The sequence below is a fragment of the Perognathus longimembris genome, chromosome 6 (assembly GCF_023159225.1).
Source record: "Perognathus longimembris pacificus isolate PPM17 chromosome 6, ASM2315922v1, whole genome shotgun sequence".
Lineage (NCBI taxonomy): Eukaryota > Metazoa > Chordata > Mammalia > Rodentia > Heteromyidae > Perognathus > Perognathus longimembris.
This window is the reverse complement of record NC_063166.1, coordinates 63,345,112-63,368,662: the sequence shown is the minus strand read 5'-3', so window position 1 is coordinate 63,368,662 and position 23,551 is coordinate 63,345,112. Positions and strand designations below refer to the sequence as shown.

General features: G+C 44.9%; 1 protein-coding gene across 3 annotated transcripts in view; it reads right to left on the bottom strand.

Moving 5' to 3' along the window:
- The window catches only part of Slc23a2 (solute carrier family 23 member 2), a 119,328-nt gene that overhangs the window by 39,159 nt on the left and 56,618 nt on the right, over positions 1 to 23,551 (bottom strand). For all 3 annotated transcript variants that reach the window (XM_048348842.1, XM_048348841.1, XM_048348843.1), the window contains 4 exons: positions 14,820 to 15,088; positions 8,405 to 8,503; positions 4,460 to 4,576; positions 776 to 933 (listed from right to left, as the gene is read on the bottom strand). In XM_048348842.1, the coding sequence (XP_048204799.1) occupies positions 776 to 933; positions 4,460 to 4,576; positions 8,405 to 8,503; positions 14,820 to 14,927 (482 nt within the window). In that variant the 5' untranslated portion in view covers positions 14,928 to 15,088. The remainder of the gene's footprint in view (positions 1 to 775; positions 934 to 4,459; positions 4,577 to 8,404; positions 8,504 to 14,819; positions 15,089 to 23,551) is intronic.

The following is a 23,551-nucleotide window of genomic DNA, read 5'->3' as shown; positions in this document are numbered from 1 at the left end:
TAGGAAAGTTTGCTTTGCATCCTTTCTGAGCCAGCTCCCTAACAATATAAGCAGGGTTTGGGGGATGCAAAAGTAAACAAACTACAGCCTGGGCATCAAGGGAAAAAACAACATGAAAACAAAAAGGGCAGGCTGGAACAAGAGCAATAGCAGAAAAGTGAACACAGGACACATGTATGGAAACCCAGGAGAGAGCAACAGCAGCTTCCAGGGAGTCAGGCTTGAGTCACAAGAAGGGAAGGACAAGCCAGGATGGAGGATGGGCAGGTGCATCTAGGTGGGTGGGGAGTGAATGGAACAGAAAGATGTAACAGCAGCGCACTGGGGAACTGTGGTAGGCATGACTGAGGGGTATGGCTAGAAACACAGGGACAGGGAACAAGAGACAAGCTGGGCACCAGGTACATCTTAATTTGAACGAAGAGTAGAGGAACCGTCTAGTCAGCCCAGAAGGATACAGGAGGTAGAAAGATGGCAGGGGCAGGACACGGAGTGGGTCAGAAAGAGGAGTCCCAAGGTAGAACAGGTGGGATGCTGGGGGTGAGGGCCTAGCCAGCCAGGGGACAGCAGAGAGGAGTTTCTAAGTTGTACAAGTGGGAGGGGATGGTGCTCTCCATTAAGAGAAGAAACACTGTGGGGCAAGGTGGGGGCTTGGTGGTCCCAAGGACACCCCCCCCCAACTTCAACTGGTCCTTCCAAGCAACCCTGGGCAAATGGCCGGGGCTCAGGGTCTTACTGGGGGCATCAGCATCCCATGTTGGCACCCCAATCTCACCTGCATCCAAATGTTGTCTGAAGCAGGGTTGTGATTCCCACACAGAAGAAAATGGTCCCGATGAGCTGGCTGGTGGCCCACTGATCGTACCCCACACACATGGCATCGGCCAGCAGAAAGGGCACCGCGATGGTTCCGCTGAAGCACGTCAGGTAGTGCTGTAGGCAAGAGGGGCAGCAGAGTGGGAAAGTAAGCCCTCCGTGTTCTTTCCTGATTCCATTCTAAGGTACACACGGACCACAGGGATTAGACTTTCATTGTTATTGTTGCTGCTGCTTTGGGTTCTTGTTGGTTGTGGGGCTTGAACTCGAGGCCTGAGTGCTGTCCCTGAGCTCTTTTGCTCAAGGCTAGCACTCTACCACTTTGAGCCACAATTTCACTTCTGGTTTTTGAATGGTTAATTGGAGGTAAGAGTCTCACAGGGACTTTGCTGCCTGGGTTGGCTTTGAACTGCTATCCTCAGATTCATCCTCCTGAGTAATTAGGATTACAAATGTGAGCCACCAGTGTCTAGCCTTGATTTCTAGGTTTTTAGGTTCATCCATTCTTAACATGCTGAATCACTTCTTTTCTTTTTCATTATATTTTCTTATTCTATTTCCATCTTTAATTAAGAGTGATGACTTGCATGAATGCATGCAAGCACAAGCTTGCATATTTTTTTTACTAGAAAATATTTGTCATTCCCCTTCCACTGATTGCGAAACTATAGAGCCTTTCTCCTCTAGCTTGTTCATGCAAACTGCATTTTGCATTCTTAGGGCAAAATCTGGTTAGTCATGTTGTATTTTCTTCTAGGATTCTATTTGCTTAGTTTTTATACTCAGATTCCTAAAAAAATTAGTCTATGGTTTGTGTGGGAGTGGTTTATTCTTTCATGTCTGGGGATTAAAGCTACATGAGTTTCATTCATTGCATAAGGCACATTGCACCTTCCCCTGTGACCTGGCATTTTTTGGCAAACAGAATTTATCTGTTTCAGTAGGGTTAAAGGCACAGTAACTACAGGAATCCTTCAGAAAGAAGCTCATCCTGCTCTTCCTTAGAAGACCTCCTCCTCAGTCCTAAAGCCCTAGGAGGGCAGCCCCATCTCTCACAGCTCCCTTCCTTCTCTGCCTCTCTTCCCCTAGTTTTCTGTTTATTTCTGTTCTGTTAACTTCCTTCTTCTCACTTATGACCAAATCTTCCCAACACACTGCAGCCCACAAAGCCCAACAGTCCAGGTGTGTCCTGGTGGCAGGGTGGGGGGTGAGGGAGAGGAAACACTACTGTTCAGGGCTTCTCATGCATTTATGTACAATTTGTAGTCAGGAAGAGTACAAAGGCATCATCATCAGTGGCTCATACTTTGACCCTTAATACTCAGGATTTGGAGGATCTTAGTTCAAGGCCAACCTGGACAGAAAACTTCACTAGACTTCAGCTATGAAATAGCCAGTAAAAGGCAGAGCTGAAGGTGTGGTTCAACTGGTAGAGTAGCTAGCCTAGCAAGGAGCAAGGCCCTAAAAGCAACCCAGCCCCCAGCCCCCAAAAAAGTGTGAGGCTGCAAGGCTAGTGGCTTTTATTCTTGTTTTACTAGGGGAGACTTCTACAAACATCTGCAATATAAAAATTTCAAAAAGTTTGCTTCCTTGGCTAGGCCCCCATAGCTCATGCCTGCAATCCTAGCTACTCAGTTGACTGAGATTTGAGGATTGTGACTCAAAGTCAGCCTGGGCAGGAAAGTCCATGAGACTCTTATCTCTAGTTAACTACAAAAAAAAAAAAAAAAAACAGTGCCCTTGAGTTCAAGTCCCAGAATCAGCACACACAACAAAAATTTGCTTTCTGCACCTGGTTTGGGATATTTAATCTGAGGAAGGTTACTGGTTCTTCCTTTGCTAGATACCTTACAGCTAAGCCGCCATGAGCTGTGATATCTGATGGGAAGTTAAGAGGCTGAAAACCTAACCAGGACATCCTTTGGTCAGTCACTAGGCACAGCCCAGCTGTAAGTATACACACATGCCTGGACAACAAGACTGATTCTGTGGGATCTAGAAACTGGTCACACTAACCTGAACAAGGAAGTGTAGAAACTCAGACATGGGAAACACAGTTCAAGCTAAAACAACAGAGAAACGATAAACCCCAGGAGGCAGGACATCTGACCAGCTGGGTCACCTCCTGTCTTGTCTCCCAATCCACTCTTCCCTCCTGCTGGAAACTCAGCAAAGTGGCCAACAGCACGATTTCCCTTTCTTTAAGAAGGGAAGCGGGGCTGGGGATATAGCCAAGTGGCAAGAGTGCCTGCCTCGGATACACGAGGCCCTAGGTTCGATTCCCCAGCACCACATATACAGAAAATGGCCAGAAGCGGCGCTGTGGCTCAAGTGGCAGAGTGCTAGCCTTGAGCTGGAAGAAGCCAGGGACAGTGCTCAGGCCCTGAGTCCAAGGCCCAGGACTGGCCAAAAAAAAAAGAAGGGAAGTGCATAAGTAAGACTTGTGACCTGGACAACAGGGTACCTTTTGGGGGTCACCCATACTTTATGGCAAAGCTTGATGTGGTTGTGGATTGATTAGTTATGCTGATTTCCTCCTTGCTCTAGTCTGTCTTTTCTTTCTTTCTTTCTTTTTTTTCTTGGTCTGTCATAGGGCTTGAACTCTGTCCTTGAGCTCTCTGCTCAAGGTTAGCACTTTACCACTTTGAGTCACAGTGCCACTTCCAGTTTTCTGGTGATTAAATGGAGATAAGAGTCTCACAGACCTTTCTGCCTGGGCTAGCTTTGAACTGTGACCCTCAGATGTCAGCCTCCTGAGTAGCTAGGATTATAGGCGTGAGTCAAGAGCACCTGGTTCTGTCTTCTTTTCTATTCTATTGCCATCTTTTTTCTTCCTTTTATATCACTATTTTTCTGCTCCTGGAACATTTCCCCCCCTTCTTTTTCCTATTATAAAATCGATGTTAATGGAAATGGAGCTGTGGCTCAAAGTGGTAGAGTTCAGAGATAGCACCCAGGCCCTGAGTTCAAGCCCTAGAATTCATATTCTCATTAAAAAAAAAAAGAAATTTAAAATTGATATTAAAAATTCTCATTCATAGTCGAACAGCAGCAGCTTGTAACTAAAACTCTATCTACTACTCAAGGGGCTGAGTTATGGAGAATCACAGTTCAAGGAAAGCCCTGGCAGAAAAATCTACAAGATTTATCTCCAAAGTAACAGGCAAAAGGGTGGGTTGTAGGTATGGATCAAGCAATAGAACACCAGCCAGGCAGTGTAAGGTTCTGAGTTTAAACCCAATATAACAAAAAGTAAAAAATAATAAATTTTTTACAATAAAATCCTCAACAAATAAAAATCAAAAGTTAGCTAGATGTTGGTGGCTCATACCTGTGATGCTAGCTACTCGAGAGACTGATGTCTGAGGATTGTGTTTCAAAGCCAGCTTGGACAAGAAAGCCAGAAATAGAGCTATGGTTCAAGTGGTAGAGTGGCAGCTTTGAGTGAAAAGGTGAAGAGACAGAGCCTAGACTGAGTTCAAGTCCTAGTACTAGTGTATGCATGCACATACACATGCATGCATGCGTGCAAGTCCTGGTACTAGCATATGTGTGTGCACACGTGCACACACACACACAACACATTTTAAAGATAATTCAAGCATCTGCTGGTAGACTACACATCCTGAAGGACCTATCTTACCTGCAACCCCAGAAATATGCACAAATACCAGGGAGGAACATCTTCTATGGTGTAAATCATGTCGGACCTCTGGGGGTCCAGGCTGCCAGTGCTGTCCAGGGTTTCCGCAAGAGAACTCTGTCAGGGGGAGGGAGAAGACAATGGACTTAAGTCAATGCCAGCTCAGCAAACCCACTGTTGCTGAAAAACAACGTATCCCAAAGTCATCCTTCTTCCATTATTTTGAGCAGCGGACACCTTTGAAACAAAGATCAGGTCTGTTTTCTCAGGGAGGTGGGAAGGGAGGGTAGTCAATTCTCAGAATTGGGAGTTCTGTGTCTCCTTGGTATCAACTCATCCCTGAGAAGCCCCAACTTGCTCAGAGTGCCCCTCTAAGCCTGCAGCTCCTCTTGCATGGACAAAGATGCTCCAGATTGAGACTATAAAGTCTCGAAGGCTTCAATTCTTGCCAATGAATAAATATAAAATGTTAAGTCATTTTCAAACACAAGTACTGATCTGCCCTTCCTACTCCATCATAGACATCTTTGTACTGAAAATACAGACTATCTACCTCCCGCTGGAACACTTCATGACTCAGGCAACAACACTAAGTAAAAGTAGCAAAATTCAAAAGTAAATACAATGGCTCACATTTTTTTTAACTAATAAAAACAGTACACAAAGATAAGCAAACATGCCCGTAATCCTAATTACTCAAGAGGCTGAGACCTGAGGATCAAGGTTCAAAGCCAGCCTGGCTAGCAAGGTCCATAAGACTAAAAAAATAACCTGTAAAAGTCAGGTTAGGGCTGGGAATATGGCCTAGTGGCATGAAGCCCTGGGTTTGATTCCTCAACACCACATATGCAGAAAAAAGCCGGAAGTGGCACTGTGGCTCAAGAGGTAGAGTGCTGGGGCTGGGAATATGGCCTAGTGGCAAAAGTGCTTGCCTCATATACATGAAGCCCTGGGTTCAATTCCCCAGCACCACATATATAGAAAATGGCCAGAAGTGGCGCTGTGGCTCAAGTGGCAGAGTGCTAGCCTTTAGCAAAAAGAAGCCAAGGACAGTACTCAGGCCCTATCCATGCCCCCAAGACTGGCAACAAAAACAAAACAAATAAACAAAAAGTCAGGCTAGAAGTATGGCTCAAATGGTAAAGCACCAGCCAAGCAAGCTGAGCAAGTATGAGGTTTTGAGTTCAAACTCTAGTCCTGCCCAATCCCCTACCCCCACACCCACCAAAAAAAGAAATAGGTACAGGCTGGGAATATGGCCTAGTGGCAAGAGTGCTTGCCTCGTATACATGAGGCCTTGGGTTCAATTCCCCAGCACCACATATACAGAAAATGGCCAGAAGTGGCGCTGTGGCTCAAGTGGTAGAGTGCTAGCCTTGAGCAAAAAGAAGCGAGGGACAGTGCTCAGGCCCTGAGTCCAAGGCCCAGGACTGGTGCAAAAAAAAAAAAAAAAGAAAGAAAGAAACAGGTGCTTGGGGCATGGCTCAAGTGGTTGACTGCCAGCCTCTAAAGCTCAAGTCCTGGGTTTCATGTCTAGCACCACAAAAGAAACAAATGAAAAAATGCAGTTTAGGTGAAAATCCACCCCCCCATCAGCAAAAAAAATTTTTAAATGCTAAGTGCTGTATGTTTGCTAAACTAATAAATAACCATCACAAAGACTAGACTCAGATAGCCTAGACATTTCCAGTCAGCCTTGGCATCACTTCTGAGCTCATGCAACATCTGAGCCAAACAGAAGATTCAAGGTAACACACAGTTCACCCACAGAGCCTTTAAAAGGCTTTCGAGTCTAAACCTTGAAAATAAATTTTGCATTTCTTAGAACCTGAGGTGTATGGGGTTTCCCCCCCCCCTCAAATCTTTTATAATCTAGCAAACAAAACGCCTCACAGGAAACAAAATTAAAAGATGTTACGCCCACACCCACACACCCACACACAAAAGATGAAAATGATGACTGTGACCTTGACCTGATCTAGTCCAATGAGTGCTTTTATCTAATGAATCTGGCCCAAAGAAAGATGCTGGCTTGGGCTGGGAATGTGGCCTAGTGGAGCACTTGCCTAGCATGCATGAAGCTCTAGGTTTAATTCCTCAGTACCACATAAACAGAAAAGGCTGGAAGTGGTGCTGTGGCTCAAGTGGCAGAGTGCTAACCTTGAGTAAAAAGAAGCCAGGGATAGTGTTCAAGCCCTCAGTTCAAGCCCCATGACTGGCAAAAAAAAGAAAAGAAAGATGCTGGCTCCATGTGCCTGTCACTCAACTTTACATGAGGAAAGATCCCTTAACACAAGCAATGATACAGTTAGTTCTACCTCACCTTCTAGAGCCTAAAGGTAAATGTCTGATGTAAGTTGACATTTCGTCTAATCCAAATGTAACCGAATGTGACCTTTATAAGACAGAAGTCTGTCTTCTTTTCCAAAAGTAGGTACTGGAAGATTTGCACAGTGAATGACGCAGAATGGACAGTGTGTCTCTTGAAGAGTGGGTAGGAATGGCTCCTGCAGGTAAGGAGTCTGGGTGTGGAAGTGTCACTCAACAGGACTGAACTGCCCAAACCCTGCACCTTGGTGTGGTGCTTGTCTGGCACCCGGAAGATAACTTCTAAGTTCCTGGAATATCTTGACTCTGAAGAGAGGCTTAAAAACAACCACCACCAACAACAAGAAAAACCCCAAAGCCTTAGGCTGGCCAAGAGCTTGCACTAACAATGTGATTTACAGCAAGGGGCTCGGGACATGAGCTTCAGCTTGCCCTCTGGGGATGGGAAACTGATGAAAGTCAGCTGCCACAGTGGTCAGCCACACCTAAAGGAGTTACATCCAGTAAGTACATTGTGGCCCCAGGGAGCTTCTCTGGCTGGGAACAAGCTGAGTTTTGTCACACCTTGTGACTGGGGACCATCAGGACACTGGCTGCCTGACTGCATGAAGAAGGCTAGTGCAGCGTGCCTCCAGTCATGCAGACACTGCCTCCATTCCTTTCTTCCATTGCTGATTCTCATCTGTATCCTTTCTCTAGAAATCGCTGGGAGAATGGTAGTATGCCTGAGTTCTCTGAGTCTGTCTACAAACTCATTTTAAACCTGATTAAGGAGCCCTTGAATGGGTGTAACCATTATGCTCAGCCATGATTCAACTATGGATACAAGCTTGTTACACAAAGTCAGTTCAATTTCATCACATAATTGACAACCCTCACAGGTACAGAGTGTTACTGCTTACAAAGTAACAAAGCATACAGTATGTGGTGGTGGTGAGGTTAAATATACTCCCCACCAAAGTATCATACTAGTAGAAGGTGCTATGGACCTGTAAGAGGTAGAACCTAGCTGGAGGCTCACAAGTTCAAGGTGGTCAGCCTGAGCTACAGAACAAGATCCTGTGTCAAAAAGAGGCAGGCTTTAATGAGACATCCCTTGGCCACCAGTGATATGGCCTTGAAGAGAAATATGAATACCTGTTTGTCCCTCCTCTCTCTGTTCCCAAGCTCAGGATATGAGCACCTGCTCACATACACTCTCCACCCTGATGAGCCGTCCTTGCCAGTAGCCCATTAAAACCACTTGATCTTCAACTTGATCCATGAGGAGAGAGAGTAGAAGGTGGTGAGGGTTTCATTGTAGTGATGCAAAGCTGAATCATACAGGGTGTGATTCCACTGCTTTGGCCAAAGAATTTCCTCAAAGGCATCTGTAACCTATGGAAACTCACTGATGGTTTATCTTATTTACTGAACTGTGAGAATATAACAGTCTACGATACTAATAACTTTACATATGCACATGCGTGCATGCGAGCGCGTACACACACACACACACACACACACACACACACACACACACACACACACACAAAAGCAGATACAGCTCCAGACCAGGGAACAGTCCAGTTTCCTGCAGCACAGGAACGGCAGCAGCCTGGGGTGAGAGAGAGCTACCTTCTCTGCGATGCCATTTTCCGTAGTGTAGATAGCCATGAGCTCAGTGTCTTCATTGTCCTGCTCCCCACTGGACGTGGCTCCTCCATTGATAACAACCTGAGGAGAAACATTCATTAAGACAGGGTGCCGTACAGAAATGTGTCCTTTCCAAAATGCCTCCTGCCATTCTAAGAGCTCCAAAGTGTACATCTCCACATATCACAACAGCAAAACTTTGGGCTTTCTTACACAAAACTACTGATGGATATGGCCTACAGTTGTGTGTATTTTTGATGGAGTAAGAGTATGCTATGCTCCACGGGCTAAAGCTGGATGAGCCTGCTTCCCCTTTTGTTCAGGTAAAGGAAGCTTATTGGGCCATGGGGGCTGGGAATGTAGCTTAGTGGAAGAGTGCTTGCCTAGCATGCATGAAGCACTGGGTTCATCCAAGGTTCCTAGATTCCTAGGAATCTATCCTAAAGAATATGGAAAACCTTATGAAGTTTTGGGGACCATATTTTTAAAAAAAGGATATGGAAATCAAGCAAGAAGCTTTCACACACACCCAAAGTAATCACTATTACAGTATAATAAAAATAATTTGGGGATGAAAGGAAAAAAAACTGGGAAAGAGCAAGGGAAGGAGTGATATTGCCCAAAAAGAAATACCCAGGTACCAGTGGCTCATACCTGTAATCCTACTCAGGAGGCTGAGATCTGAAAATCACAGTTCAAAGCCAGCCCAATCAGGAGAGTCTGTGAGATTCTTATCTCCAATTAATCCCAGAAAACCAGAAGTGATACTATGGCTCAAAGTGGTAGAGTGCCAGCCTTGAGCAAAAAAGCTCAGGGACAGCACCCAGACCCTGAGTTTAAGCCCCGCGGAAAAACAAAAAACAAAAAAGAATGTACGGGGCTGGGAATATGGCCTAGTGGCAAGAGTGCTTGCCTCATATACATGAAGCCCTGGGTTCGATTCCTCAGCACCACATATATAGAAAACAGCCAGAAGTGGCGCTGTGGCTCAAGTGGCAGAGTGCTGGCCTTGAGCAAAAAGAAGCCAGGGACAGTGAGTTCAAGGCCCAGGACTGGCAAAAGAAAAAAAAAAAAAGAATGTACTTTTTTTTGGGGGGGGGGGTGAGGGGGGCAGACCTAGGGTTTGAACTCAGGGCTTGAGCTCTGTCCCTGAGCTGCTTTTGCTCAAGGCAAGCACTCTACCACTTAAGCCACAGCGCCATTTCTGGCCTTTCTGTTTATGTGGTACTGAGGAATCAAACCCAGGGCTTCATGCATGCTAGGCAAGCACTCTACCACAAAGCCATATTCCTAGTCCTTATAATGAGTTTAACATTTTTTTTTATTGTTAAAGGGTGATATGCAGAGGGGTTATTGCTACGTAAGTCAAGTAAAGAGTACATTTTTGGGCTGAGAATGTGGCTTAGTGGTAAGAGTGCTTGCCTAGTATGCATGAAGCCCTGGGTTCCATTCCTAAATACCACAAACACAGAAAAAGTCAGAACTGGTGGTGTAATATGGAGGTCAGACCTGGCCAGTGAAAGAGGATAGAAGCTGACTCCATCTCCGCTATCTCCCCTGCCCCCTCTGCTCAGAGGCCAGGGAAGATTCCTTCTCCCTGTAAACAATAGTGTCCCCCCCTCCCAGAATCAGCATGCCAATTCTTGATAGGCGTGCCTGGATTCCTACAGGAAGGGAAGCCCCATCCCTAGGTAATGGGAGTTCCTGAATCCCAAGAGGCAGGGGTGGCACATGGCCTATAGGTTGAACCTGTCTGTCCAGTGCTTGGAACTAGGAGCTCCCTGTGGCTTGACCCTATTTAGGGGCAGGCCAGCTCAGGCGCCATTACACCATGCCACATGTCTTGTGTCTGGTGTCCCCATTGCGTCCCAATTCAGCTCTCCATTGGAAATCCTTCAGAAGTCTCTGTGTCACTGTCCTGTTCTGTGTTATATGTTTTTCTGAAACCTGGGACCGGTCCATCCGGAATTTCCCCAATAAATTCATCTTTTTACTTGAGACTGTCTCTGAGTGGTGGACTCTTGGAGGGATGGGGGATCGCCCATCCCTCCGACGCCATTACAGTGGTGTGGCTCAAGTGGTAGAGTGCTGCTAGCCTTGAGCAAAAAAGCAGCTCAGGGACAGTGTCCAAGCTAAGTTCAGGCCCCAGGAATGGCAAAAAAAAAAACCCAAAAAACAAAAAAACAACAAAACAAAAACCACCACCCTCATTATAGACCATTAACAGCTATCACACTTAAAGGAAAATAATTTTACATGGAATATGGAATTCTGAGGAAAATGTACATATGATAATATTGCTAGCTATATATATGGTAATGGTGCAACTATGCAGTTTCTTTTGGCAGGGTATGAACTCAAGAGTTTCAAGCTTTCTAGAAAGGTCCCTTTTGCTCTAGTCTTGCTTTTTGCCTGGACTATAATCCTTCAATTTATACTTCTTGCTATAGCTGTGGTGACAGGCCCATGCCCATCAAACAATTGGTTGAGATGGATGTATTGAAAACCTTTTGCCAAACTGGCCTCAAGCTGCAATCCTCCCCATCTCAGCCTCAAAGTACCTAGTATACAGGTGTAAGCCACTGGCACTCAGTCAACGACATTGTAATAACATATTTAGCAAGTATAGGATACTGATTTCAAAAATACTAGTAAATCCCCAGTCCAAAAAAAAAAAAAAGACGAAATGCACAGACATTTTTAGAAGACAGAGTATGTAAAATTTCAATTCCATCACTATGATTTAAATACGCAAAGAAGACATGATAATCTAAGATATCATTCAAGAGGTATATATCAACAACTCATAAAGAACACACCAAATCATAATTTTTAAAAAGCCAAAGGAGATGGGCAAAAGCTAGCAATATACAATTCACAGAAACATAAAATATACAATAAACATACAGAAAGCTGTCCCACCTCATTTAAAATTATGCAAATGAGAATTAAAATAAAACTCTACTTTTTAACATGGGAGGGGGGTTAAAATATGAATCAAGATGAAGGAGAAGATTTTGCTATAATTCTGGACAAGTGGCCCTTCTGGCCATTCTAAGATAGGTATGTCCTAGATTTAACAATTACACATACACAAACTTATCTTCCCGAAGTTTCCATGCCCCTGGTACTTGTTTACCTGGTCCTATGTTCACCATGGGACACTGGAACATTTTCTGAACTACTGAGTACTTGGACACAGCCTAAATGTTCCCCAAAAGACGGACACAAGGCAGAGGTATAGCTCAGTGGAACAACAGAAGTGGGAGGCCACCCTCACCCCTAAAAGGAGACTGGCCCTGTCTCCATTGCTCCCTTGTCCTGTTCCATCAGAACATAGGAATGGAAACAGAAAGGGAAGGCAGTGAGGGACTGGACCTAGAGGGGGGAAGGCTGTGACAGGCCAGGCTCTTTGGGGGCCATTCTTATCTGATCCCTTTGTCTCTGGAGTGTTTAAGTGCTTAACAGAGGACAATCTTGTCATCTCTCCTCTCAGGAAATTGACCACGAATTTATAAAAACACAAACTGGTTGTATATTTACAATCCATTTATGTGACATGATGTCCCTTTTCCCTAGTAAGAGGATTTGAAACCAAATTTGCACTTTGAATTTTGCCTCCTAAAGCTATTGTACTTACTCACCCACAAAAGCAGCTTCCTCTACTGGAATTTGCCCAGGTTTGTCTGCCTCCAAGTACGGGGCTAGTTTTGACTTCAATGGTGGGAGTGACCATTGCTCAAGAATGAGTTATTTTTTGTTTGTACCAAGCAAAGCTGATGGTGCTGAAGTGTTTGTTTCTAATCAGTTCTTGGAATGACGGCAGGTGTAGAAGGGAGGGAGGGACAGGAGCCACCTCTGGGGTGTCATAGGAGAATCTGTATCACAGCAGGCCAGTGTTTAAACTAATGGCCAAGTGTGCCTATGCTGTTATTCCAACAGAAACTGTGTGAATTGCTGCTTCTGACACATGGAAAGCCAAGGGCACGGGACATCTGGATCGCCACACCTCTGCACAGAAGGTTCAGAACTCAATTCCTCACTTATTTAGGATCTGGTGTAATCCACCCACCATGATAGCAGGCCTGACAATTATTTAATACTAAACCAATTATTTTCAGATTAACTATTTTTATTCTTTTAAAAAGGCAAAACATAGTGTTCGTTCTCTCTCTCTCTCTCTCTCATAGTACTGGGGTTTGAACTCAGGGCTTTAGTTTGATAGACAAGCACTCTGTTGCTGAGTCAAACCTCAGACCTTTCTACTTTAGTTTGTCTGAGATAGAATTTCAATTTTTGCCTAGGCTCATCTGGACAGCAATCATTCTATTTATGCATCCCACTGTAGAAAGGATGACAGAAGAATGTCACTGGGCCAGCTTTTATTTGCTGAGATGGGGTCTTTGCCCAGGCTAGCCTGAAACCACAATCCTTCCTATCTCAGCTCCCTATGTACCTCAGCTGATAGCCCCACCATACCTAGCTATTATTGGTTGGAATGTGATCTTGTACCTTTTTGCCCAGGCTGTCCTTAAACCATAATCCCAATCTCTGCCTCCCAAGAAGCTAAGTTTGTAAGTATGAGCCATTATCTTCAAGCCAATAACGTAATTCTTAAAACTACCTTCCCAACAGATACATACAAAAGATGATTTCACCCAGTGCTGGTGGTGCTCACCTGTAATCTTAAACTACTCAGGAAGCTAATATCTGAGGATCCTAAAAAGTCCCTTTTCTAATGAACTGGCAAAATAAACAGAACTAGAAGTGTGGCTCAAGTGAATGAAAAAGCCAAGTGAGAATATGAGGCTCTAAGTTCAAGCCTCGGCACCAGAATAAAAGAAAAGATTATTTGGGACTGGGGATGTGGCTTAGTGGTAGAGTGCTTGCCTAGTATGCATAAGGCCTGCACCACATAAACAGAAAAGGCGGGGAAGGGGGAGGGGGGGGAGGAGGAGGGGGAGGAGGGGGGGAGGAGGAGGAGGAGGAGGAGGAGGAGGAGGAGGAGGAGGAGGAGGAGGAGGAGGAGGAGGAGGAGGAGGAGGAGGAGGGGCACCTGTAATTCTAACTACATAGGAGGCTGAGATCTGAGAATCACAGCTCAAAGCCATCCCAGGCAAGAAAAATCTGTGCAACTCTCAGCTCCAATTAATTACCAAAAAGTCAGAAATGGTAAATGCTAGCCTTGAGCACAAAAGCTCAAGGATGGTACCCAGACACTGAATTCAAGCCCCAGGACTGATACACTTGCGTGTACACACACACATACACATCAATATAATACAATACAATATAATATATGCCAAGAAAGAGTGGGAGGTCCTGAATTCAAGCCCCAGTGCTGGCATGCATACGCATACGCATACACACACACACACACACACACACACACACACACACACACACACACACACACACACACACGAAGAAGTAGAGGAGGAGGAGAAAGAAAGCAACTTAAAAAAAATTAAGAACTGGGGGTAAGTGGTCAAAGTAGATAGTTTACATGTATGAAATCAAATAATGAAACCTGTTTGTACTTAAACTTACCAGGAGGAGACAAATCCCAGAACTGTCTTTTGAACATCCCAGTCATTAACCACACGTTCAACAATGGAAGGAAAAATACCTTGAGGCAAGCTCTCTCTAACTTTACACATAACAAGTCACAACCCTGCATCTGGGAATAAGTGTGACTACTATTGAATATGATGAATGAATCTACTCATCCTTGTCTAACCAATAGCACTTATTCAGATTAAACTACCTCTACACTGGACACTGCTGCTCCAGTACCAAGCAGGGACGCCGGGCTGAAAATAATGTCATCTCCCCACCCCCTCTTTCCCATTGCAATATCAGTAGAGGTTGCATTACATGTTATTTTGTTCTTCTTTTTTTGGGGGGATGGGCGGGAGACAGTCTTGGAGCTTGGACTCAGAGCACTGTCCCTGACTTCCTTTTGCCCCAGGCTAGCACTCTGCCACTTGAGCCACAGTGCCACTTCTGTCTGTTTTCTATATATGTGGTGCTGGGGAATTGAACCCAGGGCTTCATGTACATGAGGCAAGCACTCTTGCCACAGGGCCATATTCCCAACCCTACATGTTATTTTGTAAGAGCACATTTTTGGAGAGAAAAATCTAAGACTTCAGTTTCCTCCAATAAGCACTGGGCCAGTTTTTAAAACATGAGTAACAATGTGTCTCCCCTCAGGAGTCAATCCCAGCAGGTGACTGTGGTCTAAGAGCCCAGCCAGGTCAGGAGACTCAGCCCAAAGTCAACATCCTACCATCCTCCATGCCTCCATGTTCACTGAACACACAAGTGTGAAAGCCCACGTGGAACTACTTTACAGTGGTCCGCAAACAAAAGAAGGCAAGGGGGTTACTATTACCGGAAGAGTAAAGAAAGTGGGATGCTTCGCTTCATCTTCGTATTTGCCTTCCGTGGAACTGCCGGCCTCCATTGACTTGGATGTGGTGTTCTTACCAATACCCATCATCAAGAGAAGCCGAGCAGTCCTGCTCAGCTGTTGGGTCTCCAGGGGCTGCGGTGAAGGTTTAGTCAAGCAGGGAGCCCAAGTTCACAGTCAGCTCTTCTGGCACACCTGGAACACCTGATTCTTAGATGAAGTTGAGACCTGTGAGTACCATCTCTTAGCACCTGCAAGAAAGAGTGCATGAAAATCACTTCAAAGCACACAAACAACAGGACACCTAAAGCCATCCAGGTCCCTGCACTAAAAGAATGTTATATAGCTCAAGTTACATCCAGACACCATAAAATACATCATTAGCTTTTTTTTTTTTTTTTTCCTGGTCCTAAGGCTTGAACTCCGGGCCTGGGCCCAGTCCCTGAGCTCCTTTTGTTCAAGGCTAGCAATCTTCCATTTGAGAGCCACAGCACCACTTTCAGCTTTTTTTGTGTGTGATTTAGTTGGAGATATGAATCTCACAGAATTTCCAGCCAAGGCTAGCTTGGAGCCACAATCCTTAGATCTCTGGCTCCTGATTAGCTAGGATTACAGGCATGAGCCACTGGCACTTGGACATCATCAACACTTTTCAAGGACAGTCACCTATTGCTTCTGAGCTGCCCCCTGGGGAAGGAGGAACACTGAACTGGATTATCAGAAATATCACAATGCTATAGGAAAAAAGAAAAAAAAAGGTAAGTTCTTCCTCTGCTGTGCATTATGGGATATATCTAATGACCAGCCAATGCCCAGTAGAATGTTCTGTATCTTCTCATCCGAGCATCATTACTGGCCACGTGTGGCTGTGGAACACTTGCCAATAAGGAACTGAACTGTAATTAATTAAAATGTAGATATCTAGGGGCTGGGAATATGGTCTAGTGGCAAGGGTGCTTGCCTCATATACAGGAAGCCTTGGGTTCAATTCCCTGGCACCACATATATAGAAAACGGCCAGAAGTGGCGCTGTGACTCAAGTGGCAGAGTGCTAGCCTTGAGCAAAAAGAAGCCAGGGACAGTGCTCAAGCCTTGAGTTCAAGCCCAGGACTGGCAAAAAAAAAAAAAATGTAGATATCTACCAGGGGCCAGTGGTTCATGCCTTAATCCCAGCTACTAAGGAGGCTAAGAGCTGGAGGATCAAGGTCAAAACTAGCTCTGGCAAAAAGTATATGAAACTATATACTTCTAGCTAACTAACCAGCAAAATGCTGGGCTGCAAGGGTGATTCAAGTCATGGAGATTTAAGCCACAAGCAAGCAGGTCACCCTGAGTTCAAGCCCCAATACCGGCACCAAAAACAGAGAGAGAGAGAGAGAGAGAGAGAGAGAGAGAGAGAGAGCACCACACTAGACAATGTGATATGGTCAATTTGCTATGACTGGAAGAGAGCAAAATAATTCTGAATTAATTCTGAATTCCCTACTGTCCACCATCCCAAGCACTAAAAAGAATGGAGACAGACCCAATCTAGGACTAAACAGTCACACAGAACTCCAGGAAGGCAGAAGAATGAGTTGTATACAAGCTAGTATGCCACAGAAAAAGGGGCCAATTCAGTATCAAATAAAACATAAACCTAAAAAAAGAAACCCAAACCCCAGGGGTAGCAAGTGGAAGAGAGAAATAACACCCCTAGACCCAAGATGGACCTGAGAAGCCTGGAAAATCATGGAGGCTCTGACAATACCCAATACTCCACACTACAGGGGGGAGAAAAATGGAGAAAATGCAGAAAGCTTCTGGAACAATTCTACCAAGTTTCAGTGATGTCGCAGAAAATGAAAACCCAATTTCAATGAAATGTGGTCTGGCTAATGAAAGTGACCCACCCTACGTTAACAAGCATGTGAGAACCTGGCTTCAAAGCTGCAAGTCACAAAAGATCCTACAAGGGTTGGCACACACACAATAAATATACCTAGGTGTGCCTGGATTTTTTTTTATAAAGAAAAGGATAAAGTAAGTAGGTAGAAGAGCAAAAGGCAAAGTGCACTGACTCACCCACCAGCACTGCAATTAGGGAAAATAGCAGATCCTACCGCCTCCTTTCCTATCAAAAACAAATAAATCCAACTAGGCACCAGTGGCTCAAGCCTATAATCCTAACTACGCAGGAAAGCAGAGATCTTTGTTCAAAGACAGCCCAGGCAGGAAAATCCATAGTTAATCTCCAATTAACCACCAAAAAGCCAGAAATGAAGTGGTGGCTTAAGTGGCAGAGTGCTGGCCTTAAGCAAAAAAGCTAAGGGACAGCCCACCTAGGCACTAAGTTCAAGCCTCCATATCAGCCTCCCTCCCCCACAAAAAGAATAGTTCAACCAGCCATCCTTTGGACCTAACCACAGGCTACAAGGCATGAAAACTTTCTGTTTTAAGCTATTCACCATGGGATACCTTCTCATTCAACAAGTACTTTGAATGGGGAGCAGGGTGACACCCAAGCAAACAAGACAAGAGAAAGTTATGTAAAATTTCACAGTTCAGAGGTCAAAAGGGCAAAAAGGAAAACCAAAACAAACAGCTACCAGAACATTAGGTAGTTGTTTTTTTGTTTTTCCAGTCCTGGGCCTTGAACTCAGGGCCAGAGCACTGTCCCTGGCTTCTTTTTGCTCAAGGCTAGCACTCTGCCACTTAAGCCACAGCGCCACTTCTGGCCATTTTCTACATATGTGGTACTGAGGAATCGAACCCAGGGCTTCATGTATACGAGGCAAGCACTCTTGCCATTGTGCCCAGCCCCATCAGGTAGTATTAGTGGGGAGAGACAGAGAACTTTGTGAGCCTAACTGCACTCTGTGGAGGGGAGGTCTGTGTGTGGTCTGTATTTTCTTTTTTCTTTTTTTTTTTTTTTTTTTTGGCCAGTCCTGGGCCTTGGACTCGGCCTGAGCACTGTCCCTGGCTTCTTCTCGCTCAAGGCTAGCACTCTGCCACTTGAGCCACAGTGCCGCTTCTGGCCATTTTCTGCATATGTGGTGCTGGGGAATCGAACCTAGGGCCTCGTGTATCCGAGGCAGGCACTCTTGCCACTAGGCTATATCCCCAGCCCCTGTGGTCTGTATTTTCATTCCTATCATATTCACAGCTGCTTAAAGCAACAGTTGTGCCAGGCACTGATGCTCATGCCTGTAATCCTAGCTACTCAGGAGGCTGAGATCTAAGGATCTCAGCTCAAAGCCAGCCCAGGCAGGGAAGTCCATGAGACTCTTATCTCCAATTAACCACCAGAAAAACCAGAAGTGGTGCTGTGGCTCAAAGTGGTAGAGGAAAAGCCTTCTGCAAAAGAGCTCAGTGTCCAGCCCTGAGTTCAAGCACACACCCCCCTCCAAAAAAAAAAGCAATAGTTTGTCAGTCTGGAGTGACTGTGTTCTCTTGGTAGGAAGTGTGGATGTATTTTTGGCCATTAGGATTGGGAGACAGCTAACAGGACCTGAGTGGTAGAGGTCAGGGAGGGATGCTGCTCAACAGACCCCTCCCCACAGCACATGGGGCAGAGGTCTGAGCAAGGCTTCAGGGAGGAGGCTGCAGAGTAGGGGTAAGGGAGTGTCATCACTGTGGAGCAAAAGAAAGAACACGGTGGCTGTTGAACACAAAGAAATGTATCCTTAGAAAATGCTTTAACAAGTCCCTAAAAAAGATTGAGCACACTACAGCCAAGTAGTCAAGGCTGATGCAAACAGCAAGGCCAGAAAGCACACACCAACCTGAGATAAGAGGCTTCATCCACCGGATGAACTTTGCTGCAAGTAAATGCCAAGGTCCAGAAGCAGAAAGCAAAAGATGAAAGGAAAGGGTGGAGGCAGAGGGGAATTTGTGAAGCCAGACATGATGGCTTGGACCTTAGCTACTCAGGAAGCCAAAGATTGGGAGTCTAGGCAAAAAGTTCAACAGACATACCTCCGCCCTCATCTCAACCCATTAAAAGCTGGGCATAGGGGTGAACACCTATCATCCCAGCTACATAGGAAACGTAAAGGGCAGTTCAGACTGGCTAGGCATCAATACAGGATTCTTTATCAAAAATAAAGCAAAAAGGGCTGGAGGTGTGGCTTAAATGGTAGAGTGCAGCCTAGTAAGCACAAGGATCTAATTTCAAATCCTCTAACATGTCACTCCCCCTCCTCCCAGGTCTCTAACCCTGGGAAACTATAATCAGTGATCAACATATAGCGCTTCTGGGCTCCTCTTTGTACTCCTTGGGAGGAGAGGGGGAAGAGAAGAGAAAAAGTCTACTTACTGTCTTGTGCTGGCCACTTGCCATAGAGAAGGAAGGATTAAGGGATGAGAGACCATGATGGTGACAATGACATTAACAGCAGTTGTCAACTTGCTATATACACCAGGCACATCTTGCCTCATTGTAAGTGTCAGTTATTTCTGGTCAGTGAATATATTAGTATTTAATTTGCCCATTAACTGTATAATAGTGGCAAGTGAACTTATCAGTATTTCTACCCCATTCTAGCTATTATTGCAAGCAAGGCATAAAATTGGCCTTTCAATGCTCAGCGTACAGCTGACTTCCCCAGCCAGACACAGGCCAGATGGCCTGTAAGCACAATCTCAGCAAGATTTGCTGGTTGTATTGCCCTTCTTGTCATTTGTCGGGGAGCTGAGGGATAGGTCTGTTTCTGGATCCTGCAGCTGTCTGGCTGAACACAGGAGACCTTTCTGTGGTGCAATCACCTCCAGCGGTTTGTCAGACACCATGATGAGGTGATCAGAGAAGCACTGACAGGAGACACCCCAACAGAAAGAGGTGAGGTGAGGAAATGGAAGTTGCCATTTGACAAGGAGGGGGAAATGGAGCATTGTCATTGGACAGGAAGAGGGAAACGAAAAGCTGCCACGGGACACTAAGGGAAAAATGGGTAATTGTCACTGGCCAGAAAGGGGAAATGGAGAGTTGCCATTGGACAGGCATAGTTCCTTTGTACAAGATGAGTAAATTTTATTTTTAAAATCTGCTCTAAAATACTGTGCATACAGTTAGCTATACTGTTACTATACATTTTAAATGGTGTTTTAAATGTGTAGCCCACAAGATGCCCATGGCTCACACCTGTAATTCTCGCTACTCAGAAGGCTGAAATCTGAGGGTTGCAGTTCAAAGCCAGCTCATGATACTCTTATCCCCAATTAATCACCCCCTCCTCCCTAAAGCTAGAAGTGGAGCTGTGGCTCAAGAAGTAGAGTGCTAATCTTGAGCAAAAAGACAGTTGTGTAGCCCATCATACACACTCACCAAAAATATTTATCTCGTATTAAATGCTCTCAAAGAATTACAAAAGAGGTAACTGTAGAGATGGACTGTTTTAAAAGAGGCTATAGTGCGTGCATGCGTGTGTGTGTGTGTGTGTGTGTACCCAACAAAACAGTAGCTGAACTGCAAATAGAGAATGGAGCTGTGGCTCCCATGGTAGAGCACCAGCCTTGAGTGGAAAAGCTAAGTGAGAGCACGAAGTCCCAAGTTCAAGTCCCAGCACACACACACACACACACACACACACCAAATAGTTTCTTGTTTTCTCTATAATCCTTTGTATTCTCTAAAATTATTTATCAATCCTTTCCCTTTGCAGAGGATGGAAAGCTATCCAGCCCTTCTGAGAGCTCAGCAGCTGGAACAATGTAATCCGTGTTTCAAGTTCAAGCATAACTTCTGTCATCAGAAGGCAGTGGAGGGCTGGGGATATGGCCTAGTGGCAAGAGTGCTCGCCTCGTATACAGGAGGCCTAGGTTCAATTCCAGCACCACATATACAGAAAATGGCCAGAAGTGGCGCTGTGGCTCAAGTGGCAGAGTGCTAGCCTTGAGCAAAAACAAGCCAGGGACAGTGCTCAGGCCCTGAGTCCAAACCCAGGACTGGCCAAAACAAAACAAAACAAAACAGAAGGCAGTGGAGAAAAGTCAAGGTTCTGCACACTGTATTCAGCTTCAGGACTGCTTTAAAATTAAGCTTCTGGCAGCCAGGAGCTAAACAGCACTCCCTCAGAGCAAGAAGGAAACCATCAATCAAAGTTATCTCAAAAACAAACACGTTAGCAGTGGGCTGTGAGTATGAAAATATGCGTATAAATGTATTCCTACTTTAACAAATCCTTCAAATCCTTAAGGAAGAAAGGACTAGCTCTCCAGCTACCCATATTTATGCACAAATGCAGAATGACAGATTTTGATTAGAACTTTTGCTAGTAACAATTTCTTCTGCACTTGTTCTCTCTCTCTTTTCTCTTTTTCTTTCTTTTTTTTTTTTGTCCAGATATTTCTCTCACACCTAGGAATCAACTAAGCAGGCTACCTGACATGGAACTATGATGTTATTATCCAAACAAAGATCTTAAGTCAAAGATACTCCTGTTGGAGTCTTAAAACCTGTGGGGGGGCTGGGGATATGGCCTAGTGGCAAGAGTGCTTGCCTTGTATACATGAGGCCCTGGGTTCGATTCCTCAGCACCACATATACAGAAAATGGCCAGAAGTGGCGCTGTGGCTCAAGTGGCAGAGTGCTAGCCTTGAGCGGGAAGAAGCCAGGGACAGTGCTCAGGCCCTGAGTTCACAGCCTGGGACTGGCCAAAAAAAAAAAAAAAAGAAGAAGAAGAAGAAGAAGAAGCCAGGGACAGTGCTCAGGCCCTGAGTCCAAGCCCCAGGACTGGCAAAAAAAAACCCCCAAAAACCTGTGGGGGTTTTTTGTTTGTTTGTTTTTAAAATACTGAAAATGTATCCTCATCAGCACCCAAGCTGAGTCCCTAGCTTAAAGCAGACAGTGGCTGAATTAATTAATCAAAAAGGGTCCTTCCTCCCCAGGGGTAAAATCTGCATTCCTACAAATCATAGTACCAGTTTTTAGAGTAGGCTAACAACAAATGCCAATATAATATACATTTATACCAGCCACTGGTGGCTCATACCTATAATCCTGGCTACTCAGGAGGCTAAGATCTGAGGATCGAAGTTCAAAGTTGGCCTGGGCAGAAAAGTCCTGAGAGTCTTATCTCCAATTAATCAACACAAAGTCAGAAGCAGAGCTGTGGCTAAAGTGGTTGAGCACCAGCCTTGAGAGAGAGAAAAAAAAAAAAAAAAAGCCAAGGGAAAAAGCAAGGCTGAGTTCAAGTGCAATGCTTTCAAAGAAAGTGAAAAAAGAGAAAGAAGACAGGCTGGGAAGGTAGCTTAGTATGCATGAAGCCCCTGGGTTCAATTCCTCAGTACCACATTCCCAGAAAAGGCAGATGTGGTACTGTGGCTCAAGTGGTAGAGGGCTAGCCTGAGGAAAAGAAGCTCAGGGATAGTGCCCAGGCCCTGAGTTCAAGCCCCAAGTCTGGGACACCTCCCCCCCGCCCCACACCCCGAATAAAAAAGAGAAACAGATGAAAATACATGTTTATTCCAGACAGATGGCTCTTCAAAAAAATACACTGTAAATCCATCATGTGATCTAAATACTACACAGTTCTCTCAGAAGATACAAGGATGAAGGAAAGAACAAGAATCTGTGGTGTCTGTGCTCAAGACTCACCTAAAATGTAGATTTCTTATGCACACATATTTATAAGCAAAAGTATAATGCTGTTCTAGTCCTCAGAGCTTTAAACTGGAAACACCCAAAGGTCCACCAATAAGTGAATGGCTAAACAAATCAAGGTGGGTCCAACTCCAAAGGCATCCTAGTAGACAGTAAAAACAGGCAACTGCTGATGTATGCAGCATCACAGATCCTATGCATGGCTATTGTGCTTAGTAAAACAAGCCAGACTGAAGACATGCTATCAGAGTTCCAGAAGACAAACCTGAAGAAGCAAACAGTGGTGACCAAAAACAGGAATGGGACATGACACCAAGAGAGAAAAGAGAGCCCAAGGAGTGACAGAAACTGGTCCATTTGGAATGTGATTCTGGGGTTCCATGCATATATTTATGTACTGACTATAGATAAATCCTATTTCAATAAAGTTAACTTGGGAAGTGGGGAAAGGAGCTTGAAAACTTACATAATCCCAGCCAACTTAGAAACATCCCCTTTTCATATTCTGATTCTGCAGTTTTGCTATGGGGCTGGGATCCTAAATTTCTACAAATGCACATATATTCCCATGCTTGTGATTATCATGTCCCTACCCCCTGGGGACTGGCTAACTGGATTGGGAAGAAGGTATCTTCTCAACTTGAATAAACCTATCTAAATAGGTGGGAGTATGGCCAAGGACAAATAGGGATGAGGACATCGAACCTCCACATGCTAGCTAGAACTCTGGTCCCTACCAAGACTCAAACAAGGCTGGGTGCCAATAGCTTACACCTGTAATCCTAGCTACTCAGGAGAGTGGGATCTGAGGATCATGGTTCAAAGCCAGCCCAGGAAGGAAAGTCCCGTGAAAAAGCCAGAAGTAGAATTGTGGCTCAAGTGGTAGAGTGCTGGCCTTGAGCAAAAAGAAGCTCAGGGGTAGTACCTAAGCCCTGAGGTCAAGCCCTAGGACCTAAATATCAATATACTTTGGTGGGATTCAACTACAGGAATTTATCCTTCACACACACACACACACACACACTCTCTCACACACACAGAGAGAGAGAGAGAGAGAGAGAGAGAGAGAGAGAGAGAGAGAGAGAGAGAGAGAGAGAGAGAGAGAGAGAGAGAGAGATAAAGATATGTTTCT